Source organism: Bos indicus, chromosome 3 (genome assembly GCF_029378745.1).
Source record: "Bos indicus isolate NIAB-ARS_2022 breed Sahiwal x Tharparkar chromosome 3, NIAB-ARS_B.indTharparkar_mat_pri_1.0, whole genome shotgun sequence".
NCBI lineage: Eukaryota > Metazoa > Chordata > Mammalia > Artiodactyla > Bovidae > Bos > Bos indicus.
The window spans coordinates 51,317,222-51,336,943 of NC_091762.1; the positions used below are offsets into that span (position 1 = coordinate 51,317,222).

Genomic DNA, 19,722 nt, shown 5'->3' on the forward strand with positions numbered 1-19,722 from the left:
CCATTTCAAATTGGGTTATCTTTTTATAATTTAGTTGTAAGAATTCTTTATAAGTCTAGACACAAATCCTTTATCAAGTAAATGATTTAAAATTTGGTTGATTAGATGGACTGATAAAACCTATGATTCAGCTTTAGAGAAGAATAATTCCTCCTAGGAATTCAATCCAGATAGAAAAAAAATACCTTGTTTTTATGAGGATGTTTTGCTGAAGGTTTGAATTTTTTTTTCAGTGCTCCAGCTAAAGGTTAAATCATATGAAATGTACGTGGTACTTTGATGTAGCTTTAAAAGTTCAGAGTGAAACAAGTGTGAAGTGATTTATTTCCTGTAATTGGTCATAAATTTACATAGAACCTCATATATTCCTAACCTCATCACCATTGACATTAGAATACCTTCTAAATAATGTTAATGGTTTCAATTTTATCAAGATGTGTCAGCTGCCAGGAAGAGCGCAATGGCAGTTTCATTTTGTTTGCCTCAGTGTACTGGATAAATCTAAGTATGCACTAGAGAAAAACTAACAGTTCTTTGTAAATGGCTTTTATTTCCCCGCTCCCCCCCCCCCATCCTTCTCTTGTAACAAATGCACAGTATAGGTTTCTTCAGTTCCAAACTTTACTTTCCTTCTTTTTCACTTATTAATGTGTATACATATTTTTTCTTTGCTTCTAACAGTATGAGTTTTAACCGTTGCATTTTATACATTTAACATAGACTCTCTATATATTTTTAATTTTAAGTGTTTCATCTGGCTTTAAAGAGATATACATAGATTAGTGCCAAAAACATTGTCAGCGTTGCCTATTTTATATTATTTCAATAAAATTTTTTATTTTTTCAACTTAATCTGAATTTTAATTACTGTAAGTCTGAATTTTGGCTCTTGTCTATGTAATGCAATGATCAGCAGGTCATGACCTCCGACTGATCACTTTTATTGGTTTCCGGTTCTGATTCACTGGAAATCTTTTGGTTTGTGTGTTTGTCACTAGTTTTAATCTTTGTCATGTGTGTAATTCCGTTTTTAAGGCTGATAATTGAGAATAAATATACTGACTGTATCATTTCTCATTTACATGTATTTAAAATTTTGAAAACTATTAAAATTATTTTGTAAGGAATCCAGCAAAATCACTGATTAAACTTTGGGGGAAAAAAGAGTAATACCTTTATAAATTAGAAATACAAATCTATATTATTGGACTTATCTGCTCATATAAGATAATGTATAGTTATTTTTATATATTATAGATCACTTATAGAAGTGTTACATTTAGCTTTAAAACCTATAGCCCTGTGTTTTACAAAGATTGATTATAGAGACCCAGATGTACAAATAGGAGCTTTTATAATCTGATATGACTCAGTCTTGGAAACTTACTGCAACTGTTTTGCAGTTCACTTGGTATCACATGACTCACTTCAATGGTTTAAACCCTGTCTAGTAGTGATCAAAGTTCATTTGGTTAGGGGTTTTTTTGGTGTGTGGATGACTTTTTTCCACTTTGTTGTGGATTGATTGTCTTTCAAAATACTCAGTGCAGTCCTTCTTATTCTTTTGAATCTCAGAAAGTAGTAGTTGCCTGTACAATTCAACCTCCAAGCAGACACATGGGGAAAAAATTTTAACTTGAAATAATATACACAGAACTTTAACTTTAAAGCATCATATCAATATAAGTGTTCATTATTAATTCTGTTACCTCTGCATGTTGAAAATGGCAGAAGATTAACCTGTTGTGTCGCTTTAAAATCAACTGTAAAGTTAACCCTAACTTTTTCAAGGTACCACTGTTCTATAATGTGCAGAAAAAAAGCAAATACATAGAGAACATGCTGTGTCCTCTGTCTACATGGTCAGCGACCCAGATGAACAAGTTTTCTTAGAACAAATTTCCGTGTTACTTATTAAGTTATATTAAAAGCTGTATATCTGTAAAACATATCACATTTTTCTGTTTTACGAAAGAAACTTCTGTCTTAACCTTTAGTTATTTAGTGAATGAAGTAGACCAAGTTGATTATGAAGTCCTTTGAGGCTTCAGAATATTCACCCCTGCAGATTCTCCCTGCTTTAAAATTTTAGTGTAATTTTTATGTGAAATAATTGTAATAGTTTTTAATACTCTTTTTTTAGTGTCTGAATTTTTACTGTCTTGCAGTTAGAAACGCTGCTGTTTCCTGTCAAAACCTATGTTCATCAGACTGAACATGACAGTTTCCTGTTTTCTTATTAACTATACTGCGTTTTGTTTTATTCTTTATAAGTTGTATGTCTTCACTTATCACTTTCCTTTTCTAATTACTAAATGCTTTGTTTGGTAAGCCTTGCTTAATATGTGCAGAGAAATCCTTAAGTCCAATCTCTTTGTTGATAGAGTTTAAGATTTTGTTAACTTTTTTTAAGTTGTAATGTGTATATCAGAATGTCTTAAGTATTATTTAAATAAATTCTATATATTTTCACTTTTTTTACTCTGTCTCTTAATGCATAACATGATGAAGCAGTCCACATCAGGTAAGAAACAGTACATTTTTGGGTCTTGTATATTAGTAGCCCCATCTGTATGCTTACTAGTTTTCTCTTTCAGCATTTAAAAGGACCGGATGGATAATCAATGCCCAAGAATTTTTTCAAGAATCCTGCTGTTTTAGTGTAGTTCATCAACATTCTTATGTGCCTACTCTGGTCAAGCCAGAAAGCTCAGTTCTAGGATACACAAATGATTAAGAAATAATCCTCATCATTAGGGGCTGACAGAGAGGTAAAGTGTATGTACAGCAACCAGTCATTCCATATTTTCCCAGACGGTACTGATTTTAAATATTTAATTCCAGTGTTAAATCATATAATTTTGGGGAAAAAAATCTATAAATAAAAACTCAGGGACTTCCCTGGCTGTCCAGTGGTAAAGACTCTATCCTTCCTCTGCAAGGGACACATGTTCGATCCCTGGTCAGGAAGCTAAGATCCCTCATGTCATGCAGCATGGCCAATAATAATAAAAGTGCAAATATGCATATATGTATGTGTGAATCACTACAGTATTAAAGTATTTATGCCTGTTGATTTATTTAAAATGCTATAAAAGTTATAAAAATGGTTTATAAAATGCTAATATTTTAAACTTAATATCAAAATAATACTAGAAAACAAAAAAAATATTTTTTAAAATGAAGCAATTTTTATTTTTTTGTCTTTATTATTATTGGATTATTTGGGAATTTTGTTCTGGTGAATGTAACTACTTTATTATCAAAATGGTCAAGTTACAGATAAATTTGGAAGCATATTTGAGAGGTTTTATTGATCACCTAGTCTTGGGATACAACTAAACAAATAATTGAAACTAAAAAACTTAATATGCATGATGAGAAATGTTTGTTTTTAGATTTATACTCCTCCTTGTTCCCTAAAAATTTTGAGGCAGTTTGCATGAATGTATATAATACAAAAATAACCAAAAATTAGGTTAATTAAATATAATTATTTAAAAATATGTAAATCGACAGAGTCATGTCTGACTCTTTGCAACCCATGGACTGAATACTGGAGTGGGTAGCCTTTCCCCTCTCCAGGGGATCTTTCCAACCCAGGGATCAAACCCATGTCTCCTGCATTGCAGGCAGATTCTTTACCAGCTGAGCTACAAGGGAAGCCCAAGAATACTGGAGTGGGTAGCCTATCCCTTCTCCAGAGGATCTTCCTGACCCAGGAATTGAACTGGGGTCTCCTGCATTGTAGGCGGTTTCTTCACCAACTGAGCTATCAGGGAAGCCCAGTTAAACCAAAGGAAATTGCTAATACTTAACTTTCACTTACAAATATGGTGGTATCATATGGGTCAATCTAATAATTAAAATAATTAGTCCTAATCTAATAGAATCAGAGTTATTATTAGCATACAGAAATGCCTAGAGTATCAAAGTGGGCTGCATAAGTGGCCAGCATAAAGCATGGAATATAATATATTAAAGATTCATGTTGTCTAGTAAGACAAAACCAAATCAGTTATTCCTTTTCCTGCTTTTTAACTTTGATTTCTTTTATGGATTCACATATGGTACTGGAAAATATACTGAATAGGAAATTGTTAGGCTAAGTAAGAGCACTGTTATAATGGACTAAAATAGTGGAGTCCAGATATATAACTAGTGATTGTCTGGTTAAAGCCAAAGGTAGAGTTTAGAAATACTAGCAGAAGAAAGAAAAAAAAAAAAGAATGTATGGCAATTGCATGTCTTTCTAGCAACCTTCCATAGATATTATTTCTTGGATTTTTATTTAATAATAGACATTTTATTCTTAAAGTATCAATTATATACAGAAAAATTCATGAGTCCTAAGTGGTTCAGCTTGATGAATTATTACAAAAATAAATATGCTTATTTAATCTTCCATCAAAGTCAAGAACTAGAATCTTGCCAGCATTTCAAAGGTTTCTTTGTCACTCTTCCACTTACTGCCTAGTGTTTAACCTTATACTAATGGAATCATACAGAATGAATTATTTTGTGCTTCACTTCTTTTGCTCATACTGTGACATTTATCCATGTTGTTCCATGTAGCAGTAAAAGTTCATTTTCATTACTGTATTGTGTCAATTATATGATATACCATAACTTATTTACTCATTCTATTGTTATTTCTATTTGGGGTTATTATGAATAAAATTGCTAGGAAATCCCATTATAAATGTTTTTTCAGTATATTATACTTACTTTTGTTGTTCATATACTTAGGAATGGAATTGCTTGAGTGACTTACTATTTATGGTTCAAACCAGGGCACTTTTAAGAATGAAAATAGTTTGTCCCAAGCAAACTGTAATCTATGGTTATTTTAGGTGTAAAGTATATAGGTACACAACTTTAGAAAATAATACCAAACCATTTTCAGAAATACTTTTACTGATTTATACTTATGCCATCAGTTTATAAGAGTTACCACATTACCATGTGATTACAAGAATCACAAGTCTCTGCTAATATGATTGAACAGCTGAAAATACAATGCCGTATTTTCTAATAAGAGCCTAGAATGAATTTAATCAGGATGATCAGTTAAAGGACCATTAATTTGCTTTGACAATCATCTGGCAGAAGGTAAGGCCAAAGTATTCTTGCAAAATTTAAAGAGCTTATGTTATAATACTTTGGGAAATGATTTGGCAGTTTATTAGAGCTTAATAATACAGTGACCCAACTTAATAATACAGTGACACAGCAGTTATACTGCTGGATGTATTCAAGAGCAGTGAGTGCTTATATTCTAAAAATCATATTTAAGAATGTTCCTAGCAGCTTTATATGCAGTAGGCTGGAGACAGCCCCAAAGCCATTAATAGTAGAATGGATAGTTAAATTCTGACATAGTTAAATTCACATAGTGGAATACTACATGCTGCTGAAAAAGAGTGAACAACTGCTATACATGCCAACATGGATGAATCTCACAAACATAATGTTGAGTAACAGGTTCAGTTCAGTTCAGTCACTCAGTCATGTCCGACTCTTTGCGACCCCGTGAATTGCAGCATGCCAGGCCTCCCTGTCCATCACCAACTTCCGGAGTTCACCCAAACTCATGTCCATCAAGTCAGTGATGCCATCCAGCCATCTCATCCTCTGTCGTCCCCTTCTCCTCCTGCCCTTAATCCCTCCCAGCATCAGAATCTTTTCCAATGTACTGGAGTTTCAGCTTTAGCATCAGTCCTTCCAAAGAACACCCAGATCTCCTTTAGAATGGACTGATTGGATCTCCTTGCAGTCCAAGGGACTCCCAAGAGTCTTCTCCAACACCACAGTTCAAAAGCATCAATTCTTCGGCACTCAGCTTTCTTCACAGTCCGGCTCTCACATCCATACATGACCACTGGAAAAACCATAGCCTTGACTAGACTGACCTTTGTTGCCAAAGTAATATCTCTGCTTTTGAATATACTGTCTAGGGTGATTATAACTTTCCTTCCAAGGAGTAAGCGTCTTTTAATTTCATGGCTGCAGTCACCATCTGCAGTGATTTTGGAGCCCCAGAAAATAAAGTCTGACACTGTTTCCACTGTTTCCCCGTCTATTTCCCATGAAGTGATGGGACCAGATGCCATGATCTTAGTTTTCTGAATGTTGAGCTTTAAGCCAACTTTTTCACTCTCCACTTTCACTTTCATCAAGAGGCTTTTTAGTTCCTCTTCACTGTCTGCCATAAGGGTGGTGTCATCTGCATATCTGAGATTATTGGTATTTCTCCTGGCAATCTTGATTCCAGCTTGTGCTTCTTCCAGCCCAGCGTTTCTCATGATGTACTCTGCATAGAAGTTAAATAAGCAGGGTGACAATATACAGCCTTGACAAACTCCTTTTCCTATTTGGAACCAGTCCGTTGTTCCATGTCCAGTTCTAACTGTTGCTTCCTGACCTGCATATAGGTTCCTCAAGAGGTAGGTCAGGTGGTCTGGTATTCCCATGTCTTTCAGAATTTTCCACAGTTGATTGTGATCCACACAGTCAAAGGCTTTGGCATAGTCAGTAAAGCAGAAATAGATGTTTTTTCGGAACTCTCTTGCTTTTTCAATGATCCAGCGGATGTTGGCAATTTGATCTCTGGTTCCTCTGCATTTTCTAAAACCAGCTTGAACATCTGGAAGTTCACAGTTCACATATTGCTGAAGCGTGGCTTGGAGAATTTTGAGTATTACTTTACTAGCATGTGAGATGAGTGCAATTGTGCGGTAGTTTGAGCATTCTTTGGCATTGCCTTTCTTTGGGATTGGAATGAAAACTGACCTTTTCCAGTCCTCTGGCCACTGCTGAGTTTTCCAAATGTGCTGGCATATTGAGTGCAGCACTTTCACAACATCATCTTTCAGGATTTGAAATAGCTCAACTGGAATTCCATCACCTCCACTAGCTTTGTTCGTAGTGATGCTTTCAAAGGCCCACTTGACTTCACATTCCAGGATGTCTGGCTCTAGGTGAGTGTGAGTGATCACACCATCGTGATTATCTGGGTTTTGAATATCTTTTTTGTACAGTTCTTCTGTGTATTCTTGCCACATCTTAATCTCTTCTGCTTCTGTTAGGTCCATACTATTTCTGTCCTTTATCGAGCCCATCTTTGCATGAAATGTTCCCTTGGTATCTCTAATTTTCTTGAAGAGATCTCTAGTCTTTCCCATTCTGTTGTTTTCCTCTATTTCTTTGCATTGATCGCTGAGGAAGGCTTTCTTATCTCTCCTTGTTATTCTTTGGAACTCTGCATTCAGATGCTTATATCTTTCCTTTTCTCCTTTGCTTTTCACTTCTCTTCTTTTCACAGCTATTTGTAAGGCCTCCCCAGACAGCCATTTTACTTTTTTGCATTTCTTTTCCATGGGGATGGTCTTGATCCCTGTCTCGTATACAATGTCAGGAACCTCTGTCCATAGTTCATCAGGCACTCTGTCTATCAGATCTAGTCCCTTAAATCTATTTCTCACTTCCACTGTATAATCATAAGGAGTTTGATTTAGATCATCCCTGAATGGTCTAGTGGTTTTCCCTACTTTCTTCAATTTAAGTCTGAATTTGGCAATAAGGAGTTCATGATCTGAGCCACAGTCAGCTCCCGGTCTTGTTTTTGCTGACTGTATAGAGCTTCTCCATCTTTGGCTGCAAAGAATATAATCAGTCTGATTTTGGTGTTGACCATCTGGTGAGGTCCATGTGTAGAGTCTTCTCTTGTCTTAAGGAGCCAGACACAAATGAGTATATGCCATACGTTTCTTTGTTTAAGTCTGAGAACAGGCAAAGTATTCTGTGATGTTAGATGTCAGAGTAGTGGCGACCTTTAATGCAATGTAGGGTAATCACCCAGATAAGAGAGGACACAAGGGGGCCTCCCAGGGTGCTGGAAACATTCTATATCTTGATCCAGATGGTAGTTACATGGGCATATACATAAGTAAAGATTTATTTGTCTGTACACTTAAAATCTGTGTACTTTACTGTGTTTGTTTTTTTTTTTAAAGAACAAGAGGCTAAACATTGTCTTAAAACAGACAATTTTTGCTCAAATTTCTCAAAATTTGCTCAAGCAATTCTGACATTATAGACAAATATGGTCATAGACAAATATCACAGACCATCTCATTTTTTTTTAACTGATAGACTTTATTTTGGGAAACAGTCTTAGGTTTACAGAAAAATTGAGCAGAAAGTGCAGAGATAAACCCCCTCAGCACCTTCCCACAGTTACCCCCATGAACATCTTGTGTTAGTGTCATACATAAGCTAATATTGACATATAAACTAAAGTCTGTTTTTACATTAGGATGCATTTTTTGTGATGTACATCCTGTGGGTTTTTACAAATGTACTAGTTACGATGACTTGTAACTGCCATTACTGTGTCATACAGAATAATTCACTAAGCGTCTCCTGGGCCCCACCTATTCATTCTTCTCTCTCTCCCTTTTAATCTCTGACAACCACTGATCTACTTACTGTCACTACAATTTTGCCTTTTCCAAAATGTTATATAGTTGTAATTTTACAGTATTTAGCTTTTTCACATTGACTGCTTTGACTTAGCAGTAGGCACTTAAGATACCTCCATGTCACTCCTACAACCCCAGCACCCCAACAGCCTAATATTAAACTGCTTAGCAGTTCTTAAGACCTCTCTTTGGCCTGCATATTTTTAGTACATGCTTCATCTCTTTAATGGAGCCTTTCAAATGTGTGATACCATGAGATACTGTTTAACCAGAAAGAATTATTGGTACAGATTCAATCATTTGGAAAGAAACCAGGATCCTACTTAAAGATTTGGAAAGGATCCACTCTTTCAAAAGGTATATTTTGTGTGTGTGTGTGTGTGTTTTAAAGCTCCTGAGTTTCCTTGGAGGCCTCTCCTCCAGAGTAGAAACCAAAGGCCTTGAAAATCTTATTTTTAACAAGTTTCCAAGATAGTCTTATCAGGGAAGTTTGGAAAATAATGTTTTGGGGAGGATTTGTTTGTTTTTCTGTCTCTAGTTATTAATATTTTCAGCTGATTTATTGAGGCCTAATTTACATATCATAAAGTTCTCCCATTTTAAGTATAAAATTCAATAGCTTTTAGTGTATTTACAGAGTTGTGTGACAATAACCACAATCTAATTTTAGAATATTTCTGTCACCCCAAAAAGAAACCTCGTGTCTACTTTCAGCCATTGTCTTTCTCCTCCCCTCTTCCCTAGTCATAGGCAGCCACTAGTCTACTTTGTCTCTGTGGACTTGCCTGTTCTGGACCCTTCGTATAAATGGAATCACGTAATATGTTGTCTTTTGTATTTGGCTTTGACTCAGCTTAATGTTTTTGAGGTTCATTCATGTATCAGGACTTCATTCCTTTGTATTGCCTTTCAATTGTACAGAACAGTGTCTTGTGATTATTTCACCTGCATACATTTATTCAAATGATTGTCTTAGTTTTTTTCATTTTATTGGTGTGTTCTCTTATGTTTAACTCTCCTCTTGTTATTCAGTTGCTAAGTCATGTCTGACTCTTTGCTACCCCATGAACTGCAGCATGCCAGGCTTCCCTGTCCTCCACTATCTCCCGGAGTTTGCTCAAGTTCATGTCCGTCGAGTCAGTGATGCTATCTATCTCAACCTCTCCTGCCCCCTTCTCCTTTTGCCTTCAGTCTTTCCCAGCATCGAGGTCTTTTCCAGTGCGTTGGCTCTTCGCATCAGGTGGCCAAAGTATTGGAGCTTCAGCTTTAGCATCATTCCTTCCAGTGCATATTCAGGGTTGATTTCCTTTAGGATTGATTAGTTTGAACTCCTTGCTATCCAGGGGACTCTCATACAGTGCAAACTCTCCTCTAATACAGTGCAAATCTCCTGTTATGTGTTAGTTCTCTTCTTTCAGTTTAGGTGTACTATTAATTTTACCTTTGTTTTAAAAATTCATCTTTGTCTTTGCATGGTTTGACAGCTTATTCCTTTTATTTATTTACTTAGTTATTTATTTGGCTGCACTGGGTCTTAGTTGTGGCACATGGGATCTTTGTTGTGAGGGCGGGATCTTTAGTTGCAGCATGCAGACTTTTAGTTGTGGCACAGGGGAGCTAGTTCCCTGATCAGGGATCGAACCCAGGCCCCCTGCATTGGGAGCGTGGAATCTTAGCCACTAGACCACCCAGAAAGTCCCTGATTTCACCTTCTTGGAAAAAAAAAATCCTTCCTCCTGCCTGCTGGTCTACTTCAAAGAGGTGTCATCATGTATAGGTGGAGGCCTCCTGCATAGCTGTCATCATGGGGACTTTCTTGGTTATCCTAGGGATTCTTTTTGCCTCACTTCTGCATTAGACTTCCTTTTTCCTGGATCAAAAATAAAAGCATGTCTTTCTTGGTATACTTCATTTTGGTGGACATATCACTTACCTTTCTGGGGGGAAAAAAAGATGTGAGATAAACTATAGAAAAGATTTATCTGATTCTGGTTCTCATGATTGACCCCAGATTTTAAGTCCTTGAAGCTTTTAACTCATACTTTAGCCTCACAGTTACTTGATAGTTTGTATGGGTATAAAACTTTTTTAAGATAATTATAATTTTTTAAAATATTGGTTAGAAATTTTTTTCTCAGAATTTTGAAGGCACTAATCTGTTGTCTAATACTGTTCTGATTCTTAATCTTCTATGTAAAATTTGTTGGTTTGGGCTGGATATTTTGTCTTTTCTTTGTTCCCAGTGTCCTGAAATTTCACTGTGATATACCATGATATAGGTTTACTTTTAAACCATTGTCTTCAACACTTGATAGGCTTTTTCAGTATCAAAGCTCATATCTTTCAGGTCAGAGAAATTTAAGTCTAAGGCCCCTTTTTAGAATATCACGTTTTCTTTTTACATGGATGCAGTGTCTTCAGAAGCAATGAGTAATGCTTTTTTTTTTTTTTAAGTTTTTTTCTCCCCAAATAGTCTTAACTTCTTGTTGCCTTTTTTATGGTTTCTCTTAAATGCTTTCCTTAAATGTCTGATAATATTTGACTCTCTACTCAGACTTAAGACTACGGAACTTTAAAACCTGACAGGAAGGTCTGAATGCCTGGGTAGGATGCATTGACTAAAACCATCATTGTATCATGATCCTGCTGAGCTCCTTCTCTGAGGAATTCAAAGATTCCCCAGAAAGGACCCTTTGCATACAATTCCAGAGAGTCCTGGTGCCTTTTCTTTCCTTGTGAAATCTCAGAAGTACTTTGAGGCACATTCATTGCCGTTAGAAACTATGTCTAATTTCACCTAGAAAAATAATACTTTCTCTTTTCCATGATATGAGTGCATTGTTAGCACTTCACAATTTTAAGTTTTTGTCTTTGCTTTTAGTATTGTGAAGATATTCCTATAGTTTTTATAAAATTAGAAGACGGTGGGCCTGAAAAAGGTACACTCAAGAATATATGTGTACTTTTCAAGACAAGAGTCAATAGCTTTTATCAGGTTCTTTATCCTGTGATTGACCCCCCCAAAAATGTCAAACAAAACCAAACAAAAGAAAAAAGTGAAATATTGTGTAAAGGGTGGTCCTTTCCCTTGAATGTACATCAAAATTATTCAGCTTTTTTGAGCATATACATTTCTAGACTCTACTCTTACACCAGGAAAAAGTTTCAGGAAAAGATATTTCAACAGACTACTCCTTGTTTCAACCACCAGATGGTAGAATCGGCCCAGAACGGCTTGGTTGTACTACTGAAAGGTGGTGTCTGTTTGTATATACCAGACACACACACGGGCAGACAGATGTTCATAGTTCAGCAGCACTTTTGTGCTGAATAAATGATAGTTCCATTTTGGGTAAATCAACTCCTTTCTGAGTCAGCCTCATTTGGTTTGAACAGAGGATCTACCGCAGTCATCCTTTAACTGAGCATATCAACATCTCCTGAAGTGCTTTTTTAAAATAGATAAATTCTGGGTTTTCATGCTCTGGATTTGGGTTCATTAAATCTGGGGAGTGATTCTACATTTTTTGTAGGTATCCTCAGTTATTCTGATGCCGATGATCAATGGGCCATATTTTGAGATATGCTAATCTAAATTTGCGACCAGTATTACCCTTGAAAGTTTTTGTAGCGGGGTTGGATTGAGAAGGTTACTTGTCTGCATTTTTGTTGTTTTTTAAATATAGTTAGTTCCTAGAAGTCTAGTAAAAAGGGTGAGCAGTACAGCTCTTAGACACAGACAGCAAAAATGGCACTTTAGAAGGCACGGCTCTGGACTTCTCCCAGGCAGACTGCTTTTCAGAGGATGTGGAGTCCCAGAGGACATCCCTGAAAGTGGAAATGTTAGTTGCTCAGTCATGTCCAGCTCTTTGGGACCCCATGGAGTATAGCCTGTCAGGCTTTTCTGTCCATGGATTCTCCAGGCAAGAATACTGGAGTAGGTTGCCATTCCCTTCTTCAGAGGATCTTCCTGACTCAGGGATCAGACCCACGTCTCGTGCGTTGCAGGCAGATACTTTACCATCTGAGCCACCCTGAAGTCTAACCCTTTTGAGACCACAGTCTGGGTACTCAGTACCCTGGAATTCCTTGCCCAGATGTTTATTTTCAGGGCCTGAAAATAAACATCTCAGAACCAGTATGCACACTCTACCCTCTCAGAACCAATATGCACACTCCTAGGTCCAGGGGATAACTAGATAGTTTCAGTTTTATCAAATAGTCCCTTACCTTCAGACTTTTCTTCTCTCCACCAAAAACTTTCTCTATGCCTTTGCTATTCTGTATTAGCAATTATCAAATAAGGAATCATTTTTTAAATTGCATCTCTGATGTTGAAGAAATGACCCTTCTATCTATAGTTTTATTTCATATAATATTTGAGGTCAGTGATTACATTTGATATGATGCTGTGGTGTTTTAATTGCAGTAAATTTTGTTAGAACAAAGAAAAGCTACAGCTTTCCCAACAATTGGGAAGTTGTAGTTCCTCTACCACAATCCTCATTTATAGCCAGGAAGAAGGAGGACACGCGCTCTATATTATTTCTTCAAAAGGGTCTGGGGACAAGAGAAAGGAAGAGATTAACTGACTTAATTTTATGTTTGGAGCTATAAATCATATGTTGCAATTCGGTGATAGGATGTTGCATCAGAGCATGGCAGTTGTAGTAATGCAGTGGGCATCACAACCACGGGTTGGTCTCTCTGGTGCTCTCTGTCCTTTCCCTGGAGATTCAACTCGAAGTTTATCTCCCTTGTGCTATGCCATAGAGGAAGGTTTTACTTCAGTTACATAGTAACTCACAGTGATGTTCTCTTAGCCTAGGGCACAAGAATTTCTTAATGTCTGATGCTTTCCCTGAGGTAGACATCGCTGTGTTGAGCCCCAGCATCCTTCTTGTTTCCCATTGTCACATACCAACAGAGATTTACTAGGGTTTCTTCACTTCTTCCCGGATGTCTATCAGGAAAGCTAGGAGGTGTTATGGCAAAGCTGTAATGTCTTTACTCTCAGAACCGTTAGTTTTGAAAGTGTATGTAATATTTCCTGAATATTTCACATTGCCTTTTTCTCAAGATTGGAAAGATAGTTAGTGACCAGGAATTTGTCCCTAAAGAACAAAAGTTGCAGGTTGATAATACTGATAAGGACAAGAGATATGAAGTGTATTTTTAGCAAATTCTTGATAGTCAAAGTAGATTTGGGTAGTTATTTGTTTTTATTGTTTTAGATTAAAAAAAAACTCTTGTAGGAGAAAATTCATGATGAATGAGAGAAATTAAACAAGTGATAATATCAAGATTAAATTTTATATTTTTGAAACAAATTATTGAAAAGAGGCTGATGTCTTAATTATATGGTAGTGGACTGAGGCAAAGAAGGGACAGATGATGAAGAGAAAATCACTCTCAATACTGGTAAAACTGGTTTGGGAGAATGTGGTTTTTGCTGTGTGACAACAGTGGACTTTTCAGTATTGAACTTTAGAGTTTGTCTGACTTGCCCACCCAGTAATAGGTAGCATTTGATCTCCATAGCCCTTCCCACACAAGGGTATGGCCCTGTAAGACTCCAGGGTTGGAGAAGCAGAACCTGGTTCCCAAAGATGGAAAGAGAGGGAAAAGAGCTGAGCAGTACGTGCCATTCCTCTCCCCTACCCCTTAGTGAGAGAAGTCACTCTTTCTCCCTGGGAAGAATACGGGAGAGAAGACAAAAATAGTCTTCTATTTTTGTCATGGTGGGAAGAAAGCATCTCTGCTCTCACTGAGTGATAGTGGTACAGGATGGAGACTCAGCAAATGTTTTTGATTTGTAAACCATTATCATCATCATCACTCACAAAATTATGGAGACATGCTCCAAGACAGGCTATGTAATAGTTCAGAGTATTGTCTTTATTAAGTTCATTTCTTCTACAGACGTACACTGAAATATTTACAGGTGAACTGATAGGATGAGATTTACCTCAAAATAGTCAGGAACATGAGAGGTATATTGTAACAAGACTGTCCATGATGTGTTAGATGTTGAAATTAATGATGGGTACATGGGGTTTATGTTATTTCTAGTATAGCAGAGGTTCAGTTTGGATCTAAACTTGACTATTGTGTGTCCTCAGCAAGCTATACTACCTGAGTCTCTTATTTCCTAATCTCTAAAATGAAGACAGTAAAATCAACCACATAGGATTGTTGTGATGATTTAACTAAAAATAAATTATGTGCCCATTGCATGACATTTAAGAGTCACTAAAAAATTGGTAGTTACTATTTATATCCATAAATTGAAAAAAGATCAAGGTATCTTCTTGCTTAAATATGAAATGTTTGCTTTCTTGGAGTGTGTGTATTTCCCCAAGTTGAGTATATTAACTTGGATTTTGTTTTGACAGCTCAGGTGCCTAAAAGGCCAGAGAGGCTTCTCCAGCCAACCCCCTTTTGATGGAATCCACATTGTCAACCATTTAATAGGAGATGATGAATCATTCCATTCCTCTGATGAAGAGTTTATAGATAATTCCTTACAGGAAAGTGGCATTGGTTTCCCCTTGCACAGAAAATCTGGTCCAATGTCTTTGGACCCCACTCTGGCAGATGGTAGTGAAAGCGAAGCAGAAGACAGTGTGCTGGAGACCAGAGACGGCAGTCGAGTGGCTCAAAAGGAGCAGCCCCTGAGAAGAGCCTCGTACTCAACCACCGTCTGACCATCACTGTGACCTAGACTGTGGATTTTTCTTTAAGGGATCAGTTATCATGACTAAGGGTTTTTGGAACATATCTGTTTCATATGTATATGTGTGTGTATATATATATATATAAATATATATTTTACAGTCTTATCTGCCTTTTTATCTTTGCCAAATCTTAACCACTGACTTACCATTGCCATAAAATAGAATGGAATATGGTTAATGGGAAAAACGCGGTTCTAACAGTATTACTAAATATTAACATTTCTTGTTTAGAAAATGCAGTTATATCTATATGTGGGGAACCATTTTGAAGTTCAGAACTATGGAAAATTGAATTTTCTTCAGACAAAGCTGTTCTCGTGCAATATTTTATGCTCAGTGAACAAATTGTATATTTATATTTATCAATTTGTTTTCAGAGCAGCTGTCTACACACATTTAACCAAGATATACATCTGAGTTATCTTGGTATTTTGTGTTTGGAAACTTCTTTTTTTTTTTTCTTCAACTAAAATTACTGCTTTATTAGTGGTCCATTGAAAATTCCCAAACACAAAGCCTTTTTTCACATAATTTTATAAACACAAGTTAATGGTTGTCTTAAGAATTTTAAGTTTTGTTTTAATTTCAAATTTTTATGTGCATATGATGCTTCCATGTGTTGCCTACCAGAGTACTAGTTAGCTACATATATATTGGGTTTTTGTACATATTTATAAATCTGTACCACCCAACGTTGAACATTTTATATGGAGAATGTACTTGTTGAAAAATGACTGCCTTCAGCATTATAACTGGACCTCTGTAAATAATAGGTTAAAGACAATTGAAAATAAAACCAAACACTAATATTGCAGTAGCTTTAGTATTTTGCTTAGCATTCAACACTAGCAGATTCATAACTGATGCTTATTCAAAGACACTACTGGTGAAATCTTTTACTTCATGTGTATGTAACTACTAAATTTTTCTTGATTAGAGAGAGTATAACAGGCATCACTTAGTGCTAATATTCTACTTAATATAATTTAAGCAATGGTCTGAGGTCCACGATGCACAACAATTACATCTGCAAATAATCTATGAATGTTATCTTCAGATTCTCTAGTTACTGATCTATAGATGAAGCAAGCCATAAGAATTCGTTCCTACCAGTTCTTTATCATCTAGATCTTTTTTTCCCTAGAAAACTGATGCCTGTCACTGATAAATTAGAGGAAACCCCCAAACTACATTTCCACTATGGAAAGACTCCAGAAATGTGTTGCCTGGATGCTTTCTACTCTGATTTTCCTCAGCAGCTTATGAAAAGGAAATAATCCTCAAGAATGAGAGGAAGGCAGAATTCAGTAAATACAGAGGTAAATTTTGTACAATATGTTGCATGCAGAAAAAAAATTACATGATAAAATGGAATAGAAGAGACAAAACTAGTTTTCTAGAACAAGGAGGTAAGCCTTATGGTACATTGTAAGCTAGGCTTTCCCAGCAAGCCCTTTGTAAGCAAGCTCTTGAGAGACAAGATTGAAAACATGCCTCCTGAGTCCATAGCTCCAGGCTAAATTCTAGTGGTTAAGTAATATAACTGTGGCCACAAGTTAGTAAATATCAGAGCTAAAGTTTTAATCCAGATTGCTCTGACACCAAAGCATTTGAAAAGGCTCAGCTAAATGAATTTATCAATTCCCTGCTTTTCTGGTAGTTAATGTGATTTAAATAAATTTGATTTAAACTGTTTCCTGGATATATTACAGAGATATATGTATATCTATATGTATAGATATGTGAGTATCAACATTCATAAGCTACATAAAGCTTATGAATGTAGGTACTGCTAGAATTGTCTGACTGGTGCCTTTGAGATTCTCTTTTTGGGTTCATTGCTGTCATTCTTGAGGCTGTTGATGCCCAAGTGAAGTGAGATGATTTATGGCAACATGATAGCTTTGACCCCCACATCAAGAAATCTGACTGGTCCAGCCCATAAGCTTGTTCCAGCCAACAGCCTATTTTTACATGACCCACAAGCTAGTTCAGTTCAGTTTAGTTCAGTCGCTCAGTCGTGTCCGACTCTTTGCGACCCCATGAATTGCAGCACGCCAGGCCTCATGTCCATCACCAACTCCCGGAGTTCACTCAAACTCACGTCCAGCAAGTCCGTGATGCCATCCAGCCATCTCATCCTCTGTCGTCCCCTTCTCCTCCTGCCCCCAATCCCTCTCAGCATCAGTCATTGTTCAATGAGTCAACTCTTCACATGAGGTGGCCAAAGTACTGGAGTTTCAGACCCACAAGCTAAGGGTGATTTTTATATTTTTGAAGAGTTGAGGGGAAAAAAAATCACATGAAAATCATATGACCTTCAAATTTTAGTGTCAATAAAGTTTTATTAGAGCATACCCATGCTTCTTCATTTGCGTATTATCTGTTACTGCTTTTGTGCTACAATAGCAGAGTGAAAGTGAAAATGAAGTCGCTCAGTCCTGTTTGACTCTTTGTGACCCCATGGACTGTAGCCTACTAGGCTCCTCTGTCCATGGGATTTTCCAGGCAAGAGTACTGGAGTGGGTTGCCATTTCCTTCTCCAGGGGATCTTCCCAACCCAGGGATCAAATCCAAGTCTCCCGCATTGCAGGCAGACGCTTTAGCTTAAAGTATCTACTGTCTGTCACTTTAGAGAAAGTTTGCTGATTTTAATTTAGATACTCTAACATGTAGGTTTACCTCTTCAGTTTGTCTCAAGTAGATTTGCTTTTGCTATTGAGCTAATGGTTTGGACCTAAAATTTCCTGGTGGATCCTATACTTAAAACTATTCAAAATGGAGACGGTACCAGCTATTTTAGATTATGAAGTATTTGAAGCCATAGAAAATTCAGAAGGATATCTGTGCCTTTGGAAATGGAGAAAAAAAGGAAAGAATTCCAGAATCTTGGCACCATTCTCTAAAGCATGCATCATTGACCTTTAGGGTATGCTTCATTGAGTCATTGTTATAATTTGACTTTAAAAGTATGAACATCCTTTTAGAATCATGTTTCAATTCTAAACTTTGAAAGATATCCTTAGAAAATTTCCTAAGTACTGTTTCTGGTTAGGAATTAGTAGTTAAGTAAACCTTAATCTGTTGGGACTCTTGTAATTTGAATAATGAAAAATTAGAAACAACAATCTTTTCTTTCAAGATCTTGGATTCAGATACTTCTTAGAAGGGTTTAAAATCTTCCTGGCCTTTAGGATGTAATAGGATAACTTGCTCCCTTGGAATAGTTTATTTCTGGTGTCATTGTCATCCTGGGTTGAAATGCTGAGAAGAGGTTACAAGTCACTTGAATAAAGTGGAAATTACACTGAGGTGATTAAACAGAGACCTTACAGACCAAGAAAATATTTCAATAGCCTATTAAAAAATTAGTGGAAAAAAATTTTCTTCCTGGAAATATATGTCAAAGATATAACTACATGATTTCTACCCTTTTTGTTGATAGGTAGTAAGCATTCAGTGCTTGTTGACTAACTGAGACAGCAAGTCCCAACTAACTGGCTGGCTATTTGGGGAAGGAAAAAAAACTTGCTTAGCTCTGAATGCAGCTTGTTACTCTCCAGACAGTGCCTTTGATTGAAAACAAGGTCTAGACCTTTTAAAGTATTTTATTTCTGACATCATTAGAAATGACATGGTTCCTCATGCTTCTTTTTCTTTACATAATGCACTATAATGTTCAGATTTAAAGTAAAATGAGTATATGAATTGTGTCTTAATAAAGCCCTTTCATGGCCAGCTTGATTTTTATATAAGTACCAGGCATCAACAGCTAACATTTCATTAAATCAGTGATTTACTTTGTTAAAACAATGAACTTTAGCCTGAAAGTTATTGCTGCTCTGTCATTAATGAAACAATGTTTTTTAGTTAATTTTTATTTAATTCATTCTACTCAAATTTTCTGACTAAAAATGGAGTGAATGCTATTTATAATCCAAGTTTTTACATTACATCCATTGATCCGCCTATACCTTCTTTTCATTCCAAAGAAGAGAAGATAGAATAATACATTAAATATACTATAGAGATGCAAAATTATAATGTATTTCATTTTAATTTTTGGAATTTCTTATTGTAACATTGTATGATAACCTGAAATGTTTACTTGTGCCTTTGCTTTAAACAATTAAAGTTTTCCATTTTATAAGAATTTCTGTTTCCTTGAACTATTCAACTGAAAAGGGAGTAGGCATCAAAGGTCTGTCTGAAAAGGAATAGCCTAGCATCAGGTATTCATGAGTGAGGCATGTGTTCTCTGGGTATAGGGACCATATCCACCTGGTCCACCCATGTGTAACTAGTGCCAGACAGAGAGCCTGGTATATATTTTTCAATAATGAAAGGCCTAAAATACCAGGATTTGTTATTTCCTTCAGAAACATTGTTATTTTTTGAAGATTGTAATGGCAGTATTTTTATCTCACATTGTGTTTTAGGTTATTTGATTAGTAACTGATTCAATAAATATATTTAAATATATAAATTGAATACATATACAG

At 36.2% G+C, this 19,722-nt stretch overlaps 1 protein-coding gene across 10 annotated transcripts in view; it reads left to right on the plus strand.

The window, feature by feature from the left end:
• EVI5 (ecotropic viral integration site 5) overlaps positions 1–19,373 on the plus strand; it is a 234,458-nt gene extending 215,085 nt beyond the window's left edge. For 9 of the 10 annotated variants that reach the window (XM_070786098.1, XM_070786095.1, XM_070786096.1 and 6 more), the window contains one exon: positions 14,879–19,373. In XM_070786098.1, the coding sequence (XP_070642199.1) occupies positions 14,879–15,190 (312 nt within the window). In that variant the 3' untranslated portion in view covers positions 15,191–19,373. The remainder of the gene's footprint in view (positions 1–14,878) is intronic. The other variant, XM_070786103.1, reaches the window with a different exon arrangement.
• Positions 19,374–19,722: the final 349 nt, after the last annotated feature.